The sequence below is a fragment of the Belonocnema kinseyi genome, chromosome 5 (assembly GCF_010883055.1).
Source record: "Belonocnema kinseyi isolate 2016_QV_RU_SX_M_011 chromosome 5, B_treatae_v1, whole genome shotgun sequence".
Classification (NCBI taxonomy): Eukaryota; Metazoa; Arthropoda; class Insecta; order Hymenoptera; family Cynipidae; genus Belonocnema; species Belonocnema kinseyi.
In genome coordinates, this window is record NC_046661.1 from 118,416,596 (window position 1) to 118,428,590 (window position 11,995).

Here is an 11,995-nt window from a genome sequence, read left to right on the forward strand (position 1 = left end):
GAACCCTGGCGGCCACTAGACGAGGCTCTAGAAGGTTCGTATTTTCGTGTACAACGTTACCGGCTGATGCCGATGGAATTGATAGTCGAAATTTTTTCTTTACATCTTTTATTGTTAAGCGCTGTACTTAAACGTAGTTTTCTTTCGGCTCTTGCATTTCTCAAAGTTTGAGACCGATATTTTATATATAAAAAAAGTTCGAACGTTCAAAAAATGTCGAGTTTCAGAAAAAAGATGAAATAATTTTCAGTGAAGTTCCTACCAAAATGCAGTACCTAAACGTACTTTATTGTATTCTAATACATTTTCCAAAGTTTCAGCTCGATATTTTATTTACTAAAAAAAGTTCTTAGGTTCAAAAAAACATTCATTGAACTGAAAAAGTGAGGTCGATAATATAGGAATTTAGCTGTGTCACATGCCCTTAAAGATAGTAAAGATAACTTATCTGGTGTAGTATATCTCATAAAATCGAAATTTTGCAATAAAGTTTATATTTCATAAATAAATTTAATAAAATTTCCATTAATTTAAAAACTGAAATGTTAAATATCAATAAAAGTTTTAAAAGTAAAATAAATAAGGAATATTTCTTTTAAACATTGTTATAAAATAAAACTAACTTTTCTTTCACTCCAAAATTATGTTTTTTACGAAATTTTTTCGATATTCAGGGTGACCGTTTTAATGAAAGAAAAAAATTCCCGGTCATTTCCAGGTTTTCTCGCGATTCGCCCAGATTTTCCAAGGTCAATGAAATTTAAAAAATCGAACTCTAAAGCCAAAAATTTTTCTATTTGAAGTAATAAAAACGGAGCTGCAAATTTCAAGCACTCAAAGTGGATCTCTTAAATTTTAAACTTTGAAAACTGAAGTTTAAAAATTCTTTAATTCAAAAATGTCGTATTCAAACCCTGAATAATTTACACATGTGAAATGGAAGCTACTAACACTTTTCAACTGAATAATTTGAATTTAAATACAGTTTAACCGCCAAATTAAAAATATAAATTTTTATAAATTATAGAGTTCAAAGATTCAAAATCACTTCCAAAAGTATGAATCTACGTTATCATTTTCAATGCTCTAAATTGCTGAATCAATCAATGCATTCAACATTTTTCAAAATTGTATCATTTTAAGCATTTTAGGCTAGAAACATAAAAAATAGAACGAATAAATTTTTTCTATAAACTGAACACTTGTTAAATCGAAATTTATTCTTATTTTAAATAGTTTAAAAATCCTTAAAATGCTTCAAAGTTTTATTTTTAAATCTTAAAGCATTTACATGTTGTTTTACATTTTTGCACATTTTTAATTATTTAAAAATTTTTCAGAACTTCTAAACATCTTTTAAAATTATTCGCATGTATCCGAAATTTTTTTTACAATTTTTTTTTTAATCCTGCGAAATTGAAATAATTTCCTTAAAATCCTCCAAATTAATTTTTAATAATTTTGCAAATCTTTTTAAATATTCTCTTCAAATTAATTTTCCGAAATAAAAATTCAATTTTTTTATTAAATAAAATTTTTGTACAAATAGCCGGGATTGTGTTGGCACACGTAGAAACTTCGCTTAAATGATTTGAAATCATTTCAAATTTTTAATTAATTAATTTTTTTTTAAACTTCTAAATATTTCTTCAACTTACTCGAATTTTTTCCGAGTACAATAGGTGTTCAATTTTTATTTATAAAAATTCAATAATTTGACTTACAAATTAATTTTTGTTTTAATCGAACAATTAAAATTGGAACGTTCAACGTTTAGTTTTTTTGTTTCGTTTTGAATATTTAATTTATAATTACTGATTTTAAATGAAAAGTCCGATATTTCTAAATAATAAGTAATTGTTCTTTTTCTGAAGTGAAAAAATTCAAATTGAATTTTTTTTAATGGAATATTTTAGACTGAAATAATATTTTTAATTTAATCAAATCCTTTGATTATAAATATAATATTTTGAAGGTATTTAAAAATTAAAAATAGTTTATAAAGTTTGAATCGGGCTTTTGCGTTTGTTTAACTAATTAGACTTTCCAATTGAAACAGTTTTATTTTTAACGCTAAAATCTGGAAAATCTAAAATTGTGAGCTGATTCCGAATCATCTTGTAAAATCAATTATTATTTGCTTTTTAAATCTGAAAGCCAGTTCAATTTTATCAAAAAACTTAGATTTTAAACACTTCTAAATTTTAATTTTTAAAACTGAATTTTAAAATTCTTTAAATTAAAATTTAATTTTCATATTTACAAAACTTCAATGGAAAATTTTTAAATGAAAAGATTTTCGAATTACGCATTATAAACTGACTTATATTATAATTGAAAAAGATCACAATTTAACTACTTATTTAAAAAACGTTTGAAATCAAAGAAAGGTGGACAGATTTTTTTCATCTAAAAATTTATAAAATGCCCGGTTAAAAACTAAATTCACTGATGTTTCTCGGTTTTTTCCGCTCTTAAAAAATTCCCGGTCATTTCCTGGTTTCCAGGTTTCCCGGCCCAGTGGCCACCCTGGATATCTCAAAATTACTGCAGGTAAAAAAATTTGTACAGCTTTCTTAACTATAAATTCCTAAATTTTGTACCAGTTTATAACTTTTAATTAGATTTGACTTAGGTTATATTTACCTTTGAAGATGACCTGCAATGAAAGGTGGAAATGTACTTTGGTTAACCCTCAACCGGTACACTGGTGCGAATTCGCACCCGAAGTTTTTTCATTTTGTTGACATTTACGCAAACACAGCGGATTGTCCCCATATATATTAAATATATATGTTAAATATGCGTGATATATGCTAGTTGTTTATTATATGTTCAATATATTAAATATTTAATATTAACATTGCAAAAAACCAATTCGCACCAGTGTACCGATTACGTATGCTTGGTTGGAGTGTACTGTTTGAGGGTTAAAATTCAATATGGATTTGAAACATTTGTCTAATTTCTTTAAATTCTTTTCTTTTTCAGTCACATTACGAGACAAGCGCAGTACGAACATCCATGTTATTCTCACGAAATTCAAGCAATTCGTGTTGTTTCTCCACCACAACACACTCATTTCCATTCTCACAGCGTTTTAGTTCCAGCCAATCCGTATCTCAACGAAGAAATACCTCTTTGGCTTCGCGTTTATAGTAAAGCTTCTGTCGCTTTAGATCGTAAACTTCGCTGGGAATTATTTCGTTTACCTGAGTTGGACTCCTATAATGCTATGCTCACGAGACTTTATAAAAAAGAACTCGAGAATATCGTCATGAGATATGAAGCATACAGGTATCTATTCGAATTTATTTTTTAAATATTAATGGTAAATATCCAACTTCGATTTTAAACCGTCGATTAAAGCGTTAAGAAATTCCGTTGGACGACGCTCGATATTTAAAATGTTTTAATTTCAAGCCTGAAGAATAAAGAGCCCAAGATTGAAATAAAAAGCAATAAATTCTAATAATTAAACACTTTTAAAATAGTAAAAGGTTTCAAGCAGATTTCAAATTATAGAATAATAAAAATATACGTAAAATATACCAATTTGGAATGACTGTAATGTAAGAATTGAATAATTTTATTTTTCAAACTGCTGAGATTTAATTATTTGAAATTGAAGCCTTATAAATTAGTAAATTGTCAGGTTAAACATTAAACTATTTCAACTTCGGATCGTTCAAATTAAATGGAATATTTTGAAACATAAATCGTAACTAAATGCATATAATTTTGAATAAATAATTCAATAATTTCGAGTTTGAAGTGTTCAAATACTAGACAAATCCATGTTTAAAATGTTCAATATGGGAGTCGTATTTTTAAACATTGAATAAATAATTTATTGCAACACAAAAAATAAAGAATCTATGTAATTTTTTTTTTTAATGTACAAAATAGTACAAGCCTGTACAATTCAAGTAGGGTATTTTATTAAATTATATTGTATCAATTGTTAGAAACGCAACCTTCAGTTCCGAATCGGATCAAGAGTGTTTATATTTAAAATAATATCAAACTTAATAAAAATCCAAAATTTTAAAGCTTTTCAAGGATCTTTAAAGGTTTTAAGAAAATAAACAAATTTCCTTAAGATTGTTGCGAACATTTAAAAGTGATTTTTTACATTGAAGAAATAATGTTAAGAGAATATTTATTTTTTAAATTAATTAATAAGTAACAATTTCCAATTATATTTGGAAGTTTTGAGAAGAGTCTAAAATAATTTCAAATTTAAAAAGATTGCAAAACAAAATGTAGTTCTTTGAAGATTTCGAACAAAAGATTTGTGAGTTGCAAAATAATAGCAAAATTTTCATTTTATTTCTGGAAAATTTGTTAATGATTTTTTTTCATCAAATTTTTACGAGAATATTTAAATAGATTACAGAAGAAATTTTGATGTATAAATGAAGGTTTCTAGTTTAAAATTGATTAAAATTATATAATTTTGAAAATTTATAAATGTTTTGATTCATTCTTCAATTTACAACATTGAAAATTCAAAATTTTGTAGTTTAACGGCTTTTAATAGCAACAATTATAATTGAAAAGTGTTAAAACTTCCAGTTTATATGCATAAATTATTGAGCTGTGGAATTAAAAAAGTTCCAAGCTCTAATCTTAACCCTTAAAGGGCATACTGGGCATATAAGACCCAGCGACTTATTTGCACTTTAACAAAACGTACCACATTTAAGAAAATGGAGCATATGGCGAAGGATTAACAAATGACATGAAAACCTATTTTTCTATGTAATTTTCACATCATTTTGATTTTTATAATTTTTTTTTATACGCAGTTTAAGCTCAATAAAATCTTTTAATCACGCAAAGTATGGCGTTTCATTTTTCATTAAATTGAAGCTCTTATTTTGTAGAATAAATACCTTATTTGGAACGAACACTATAAGACTAATTTTATTTTTGAAGAACCGCAGATCGGAAGTATTCAAGTAAAATTTTAAGTAAAAATATCAAAAACTTAAAAAGTTATGGATTTTAGAGTGAAAAAAGTCGTTTTTAAAATTTTTTTCAAAAAGGGATTTTTTTTAAACTACTTTAAATTTTAAAGAGTGCTATAAAACCTTTTTATCCTTAAACTAGATAGATTAAACATCATTAATTGATTTTCTTGTAAAAAACTATCCAATACCGTCGGCACAGCACACGTTTGAATACCCTTGGGTGTCTGACCCAGTATGCTCTTTATGTAATTTTACGGAAGTGTGCCCTTTAAGGGTTAAAAGTATGAAATTCAAAAGTATGTTTGTATGTTATAACTCTAAATGAAAAAAAAGGTTGTCTTTAAAAATTCGAATCTTTTAATTTCAATGATGACAAATATTTATGACATTGTAATAATCTAATTTTAAATGATTAAACGACTTAAATGAATATTTAATGTTAAATTAGAATCGATTGTTTTATGTTTGAGAACAAAATTTAAACATAAAAAAACGTGTTATTGTTTTGTAAATTCGTGTAGGAAATTAAAACTACTATAAAATGCAGCAATGTATAGAAACATACAAAAAAAGTACAAAATTCTTCTGAATAATAGAAAAAAGTAGTAGTTTCCTGTAATTTTCGTGGGTATTTATTGCATTTATTTGTAGATTCCTATAAAAATGGTTTTAGCTTTTTGTACTTTTTCCTAAAAATTTCTTTACCAGGGATAATTACTAAAATTGGAAAATGTTTGAATACAAACTTTAAAGTTTGGTTAAACTCTTGTTTTATGTTTTTTTTTTAAGTATACTTTTTTGCGTAAGCTCCGCGTTTGGAACATTCTAGGATGGATTAATTATAAGGGTATAAATCAAAATTAGGAAATAATATTTAGTCACTAATAAATAAACCATCCTCGATTAGTTGTGATCAATTTTATATTGAAATAAAATGTGTAGAATAAGTTCAAATTAGCGAGAGTTCAAAATTAAGCAACGTCAATTTGAAGCTGGAAGCATTCAAGGATGATGTTTATATAATAATATTTTAGTATTTAGACCAATTTCGTTCATATGAATTTACTTCAAAAGTTTGCTTGAATTAAGATTTAATTCGCATGTATTATATTTTAAAAAAGGAGGGGGCCGGGGGGGGGGGTGAAATTACAAATTTTTCGTATTTGATTTCATAAATTATTGGTGAGATTTTGCCTTTAACAATAAATGGATTTACCTAATTTCTGATAATTTATTCACCATAATTTTTGCTTTTTTTAAAATTATTTGTTCTTTAAGGAGTACTTTCTACCCTAACACAAAACTAAACGCCTCAAAAATGATAAAATTCATATATAAATGGAATTTATCATTTTCAGATCTGCGCTGCTCTGTGAAATGGAACGAAGGCTAAAAGATTTGAATCCAGAATCAAGTAACTCGAACGCTGGAGCACTTGTTTTACGTCGATCATTGCCCTAATTATACTAGAAAAATGGAGAGAAATATGAAATCGGGATGAGGATGAAGCTAAGTCCCAAATCGTTGACTGAAGAAGCGCCTCTTTGGCAAGAATAAAATTAACTATACATAATTGAAACTTTTTCGAGGATTTGTCCAAGAGGTGCAGAATATTGAAAAGTTATTTTTTGTACGGTATTTTATGAAATAGCGTCCCTATTTACAATAGTAGAATTTACCTATACATACAAGATTGTAAGAAATGAAGAGAAGGAATTATTAAAAACTTGTACTCGATTCCTCTGTGATGTTTTCACTCTCGAGTCCTTGAGTTTGCCTATTGACTGGGGGATGCAAATCCGTAACCATTCTTCTCCTCTTTGTATCTTGCATAACTTCTTCTGTTCTGTCTATGTTATACTCTGATACCTTACTCAATCCAGAAAATTTAATGACATGGGCGTGATCTATGTTCAATACTTCTGCATATTTTCTTACTGAAAAATATGGGAAAGTTCAGGAAGTTTTGCTTTTTCCGGGTTCTGACACGAAGACATTTTTTAAAAGCTTTCGAATTTATAAATATTGCAGGAAAATCTTTGTGCATACTTAAAACTTTTTTTTAAGTATTAGGAAATATGTAAAAGTTCATTCAATTTTTTCTGGGTATTTTGAATTTTATACACATTTCTAGGCACCAAATAATGATTATTTGACAAACAGATGAGTACCTTTTTCTGGGCCCTCAGGAATCGACTTTTTCCAAGTTAAATACAATAGTAATGATACAAAATTCCATCCTAAAAATACGTAGGTCAAGGTTAAAGTACTGAGCGCCTTTTTAGCCCTATCTTGTGGAATAGGTTTCATTTTTCTTCTGAGTATCGGTTTTAACCAATTCAATCCAAACATCCTGAAACACACATTTAATTTCATAAATTTGATGTACAGAATTTATTTAAGATGAAATATAATGCAAATTTGAATTCAGACAACATTTCACAAACAAAGGAAATTTTATATATTTTATTTATTTCCTTCCAATAATTCTGCTGAAGTTAATTTTCATGAGAACGTTTTCTATACAAATATTTATGTATAAAAAAATAAAAATATAAATATTTCATTATTTTTATTTTCAAAAGAATTCAAGATAGAGACTATTATTTACAAAATTTTTTTTATAATTTTGTTGCGAACTTACTTAAAGGAATAAACAAATTTTCAAATTCTTTAAAAAATCTAGTTTTCTCATAAAATCTTGATTTCTTTGACATCTTCTGAATTTAAAGGTAAGATTATAAAAACTTTGAATAAAATATAAGATTAAATCATACTAATGTTTTATATCCAGAGCTTTTTAAATGTACAATTTCTTTTTACAATTTTAAAAAATATTTTAAAAACAAGTAAAATGTAGAAAAATTATATCTGTAGATTGTAGAATGTCAGATTCGTGTATGAATTAAAAAAAAATTGAATCAAAGCGAACTTGAATTTTTAATCTTTTAGTTAAAGAGCCCTCTCAAGATTTAAATGTGAAAATTTGATTGAACACTACATTTTTTAATGTTTGAAATACAAAATTTAAATTTTATTTTTAAGGGCATGTGATACTTAGAAAATTGTCGATTTTACCAGTTTTAGGTTCCGACGACTTTTTTTCTTTAATAATCAATATTTTGTCGTAAAAATTTGGGACATGATAGCGACAATGCTAACGGACGTCCCCACACACTTTTTCTTTTGGTTTAATTCAAAAAAGTTTTAATTTAGCAAAATCTGATTAATTTGCATAGCGCTTAGGAATTAGTATCGATTTTGCCAGTTTTAGGTTCGGACGGCTTTTTTCTAGAATAATCAATATTTTGTCTTAAAAATTTGGGAAATGATAGCGAACATGCTCAATGGACGTCCCCGCACACTTTATTTGTGTTTTTTTTTTTCAAAAAAATTTTTGATATTGTTAACGTGTGTACATTTGGAGGTTATGTATGATACTAACCCTTTTTGCAGGCAATCAAAAAAGTTTATTTCATAAATAATTTCCAGATTATAGAAAAGGCAGAGATGAAAAACGACGTAACCTCAAAAAAATACATATGCATAAAATTTTTATTTAGCACAATAAATTTTTTTTGTTATTACCCCTCAAAAAAGACTCCGGGGACGTCCGTTATGATATTTTATAGCATCTCCGAATTCAGTTTTTAAAAATTTTCATTTTTTGTGGAAAAAAAGCCGGGGAAACTGTAAGTATCACATGCCCTTAAGAAACTAGTTCAATTTCCAACCAAACAGTTTAATTTTGAACTAAAACAAGATGCATAAATTGTTAACAAAATGCAATACGATAACAATACAATTGGTAACAAAATGCATACGTATTCAACAAAATTATTGAAGTTTAATGTCAAAAGGATAAATTATCTACAAAACGGTTGAATTTTTAACCCCAAAATATTATATTTTAACAAAAAAGTTAATTTCCGATTCAAATGTTAAATTTTAATAAAAATAAGTTAATTTTTAACCAAATACTTACATTGAAACCAAAAATATGAATTTTTAAGACATAAGTTAATTTTCAACTGAACAGTTTAATTTTCTACTAAATTGTTTAATTCTTAATAAAAAAGAATGAATTTTTAACCAAGGAGATTCATTTTCGTCCAAAAAAGCGAATTAAAACAAGATACATTAATCTTCAAGTAAAAAGATCCACTTTCAATTTAAAAAACATCATTTTTAACAAAAAATCGAAAGTTTACTTTGTTAATTAAACGAATTCATTCACAATAAAAAAGCGATTTTTTAAACAAAATAGTTAAATTTTTAACAAGAGATAAAATTAACTTAATAAAATTAATTATCAACAAGATATTAACCAAAAAGATAATTTTTTTACCCGGCAGATTAATTTTCTGTAATGAAATAGTTAAATTATCAACCAAGGCTGTGAATTTAAAAGATATATGAATTATTAACAAAATAGTTTAACTTTCAACCAAGTACTTAAATTTTCAATTAAAAATTGATAAATTTCCAGCAAGATTATTGTTCTATAAAAAACATGAATTTTCAACAAAATTCTTGAATTATGAAGCTAGAAAGACGAATTATCTACAAAACGGTTAAATTGGTAACCCGGAATCATGATTTTTTAGGAAAAAAGTTTATTTTTTATATAAGAAAATTAAATTTTCATTAAAATAGATTATATTTAAACCAAATAATTAAATTTAAACAAAAAATATGAATTTTTACCAATAAAGTTAATTTCCGACTAAAATGTTAAATTTTAATAAAAATAAATAAATTTTTAACCGAACACTTCAATTGAAACCAAAAATACGAATAGTTTATATTTTAACCGTTAAAGGGCATACTGGGTATAAATGACCCAGCGACTTATTTGCGTTTTAACAAAACGTACGAAATTCAAGAAAATGGAACATATGGAGCCAGATTAAAAAATGACATGAAAACCTATTTTTCTATGTCATTTTCACATAATTTTTATTTTTATCATTTTTATACGCAGTTTAAGATCAATAAAATCATTTAATCACGCAAAGTATGGCGTTTCATTTTTCATTGAATTGAAGCTTTTATTTTTTAGAATAAATACCTTCTCTGGAACGAACACTATAAGACTAATTTTATTTTTGAAGCGCCGTATCTCGGAAGTATTCAAGTAAAATTTTAAGTAAAAATATCAAAAACTTAAAAAGTTATGGATTTTAGAGTGAAAAAAGTCGTTTTTAAAATTTTTTTCAAAAAAGGATTTTTTTTAAACTACTTTAAATTTTAAAGACTGCTATAAAACCTTTTTCTCCTTAAACTAGATAGATTAAACATCATTAATTGATTTTCTTGTAAAAAACTATCCAATACCGTCGGTACAACACACGTTTGAATACCCTTGGGTGTCTGAGACCCAGTATGCTCTTTATGTAATTTTACGTAAGTGTGCCCTTTAAGGGTTAAAAGTCTGAAATTCAAAAGTATGTTTGTATGTTATAACTCTAAATGAAAAAAATGGTTGTCTTTAAAAAATCGAATCTTTTAATTTCAATGATGACAAATATTTATGACATTGCAGTAATCTAATTTTAAATGACTAAATGACTTCAATGAATATTTAATGTTAAATTAGAATCGATTGTTTTATGTTTGAGAAAGCAAAAATATGAATTTTTATCAAAAAAGTTAATTTTCAATCGAATAGTGTAATTTTCAATGAAATTGTTGAATTCTTAACCAAGCGAGATTAATTAAGACCCAAACAGTTGCATTTTTAATAAAAAAAAAAGAATGAGTTTTTAATGAAGTAGATGGATTCTGAAACAAAAATATAATAGTAGACTTTTAAAAAAAAGTATTTAATTTTCTTGAAGTTTCTATTAACTTAGTTCGCATTTAAGCTAAAAAAAAGGGGTAAGTTCCTTAAAAAATAAATTCCAAATTGATATAATAATTGATGGACGGCCCATAAATTCTATACATTATAATCACTGGATATATTTAAATTTACAAAAATAAATAAATACAAGAAATATGTTCGAATTTAAAAATTTGGTAATCAAAATTAGGTGTTCAAAAATTGAAAACATTCGACTTTAAAACGTGATAGAACATTTTTTAAGCGCTTAACATTTAATTTGATTTCATCAGTTGACAATAAAATTTGAGAAGTTTAAATACTTGAAAATTGTAACCAATTTAACATTTTAAAATTACTTAAATCTGCACTTTTAAAGGCTAAAAAATTTCAAATTTGCTAGATATCAAAAATAAAACACCTATAACTATACTTTTAAAGCGCTCCAAATAATAAAAACTCAACACATATTATGTAAATATTTGATACGCTTTCTCAAAAGTTTATGTGATGAAAACATAAAATGACGCTACATAAAATTATATATAACAAATGTAAGAAACAATAGTTATTTAAAAAAATGTATATTTATCATTTAATCTTTGAAAAATCCTAAAAAATACGGATTTATTCGAAATAAGAAAACCTAACCTAACATTTAATTGCAAGCATTAAGCCATTAAACGCTTAAAAAAAAGCTTATTAAAAATTGAGTATTATTCTATAACTTTATACAATAAATATGAGTATAAAATGAGTTATACGAAGTTCCAAATGTAAATAAGGATACGAATAAAAGTTATGTAGTTCAAACATTAAACAAAAGCACGTGAAGTCGTATATTTATCTTAATATAGAGTTATATAAAGCACGAAAAAAAGCTAAAGTACCTTGCAGTTTTATTTAAAACTACTTTGAACAACGCTTTAACTTAAAAATTTAATTTGCAACCAAAATTACACTGTTTCGCTAGCAGACGAATTTTTGGAAAACCTTCTGTGTCGTGTCGACGATTCGACGTCGTCAATCTTCTTCAGGGTTGTCTAGGAACTCTAAGTACCCTAGGCACATTGATATTTTAATAAAAAACATTAATATTAGTCTTACTTTAAATTGTACGTATAATTTTTTTCATTAACATTTATTTAAAATAAATGAACTCAAAAACGAAATGTTTAGTTTCAATAATATTCGA

General features: G+C 25.8%; 2 protein-coding genes across 3 annotated transcripts in view; one reads left to right on the top strand and one right to left on the bottom strand.

The window, feature by feature from the left end:
• Window positions 1–6,711, top strand: part of LOC117173041 (protein salvador homolog 1) — a 21,854-nt gene extending 15,143 nt beyond the window's left edge. For both annotated transcript variants that reach the window (XM_033361407.1, XM_033361409.1), the window contains exons 6-7: window positions 2,992–3,297; window positions 6,335–6,711. In XM_033361407.1, coding sequence (XP_033217298.1) covers window positions 2,992–3,297; window positions 6,335–6,437 — 409 coding nt within the window. In that variant the 3' untranslated portion in view covers window positions 6,438–6,711. The remainder of the gene's footprint in view (window positions 1–2,991; window positions 3,298–6,334) is intronic.
• Window positions 6,598–11,822, bottom strand: LOC117173042. Its single transcript, XM_033361410.1, has 3 exons — window positions 11,691–11,822; window positions 7,148–7,329; window positions 6,598–6,913 (listed from the first exon to the last, which is right to left on the bottom strand). Exons 2-3 carry the CDS (start codon window positions 7,326–7,328, stop codon window positions 6,696–6,698), a joined length of 399 nt encoding a protein of 132 aa, XP_033217301.1. The 5' UTR covers window position 7,329; window positions 11,691–11,822; the 3' UTR covers window positions 6,598–6,695.
• Window positions 11,823–11,995: the final 173 nt, after the last annotated feature.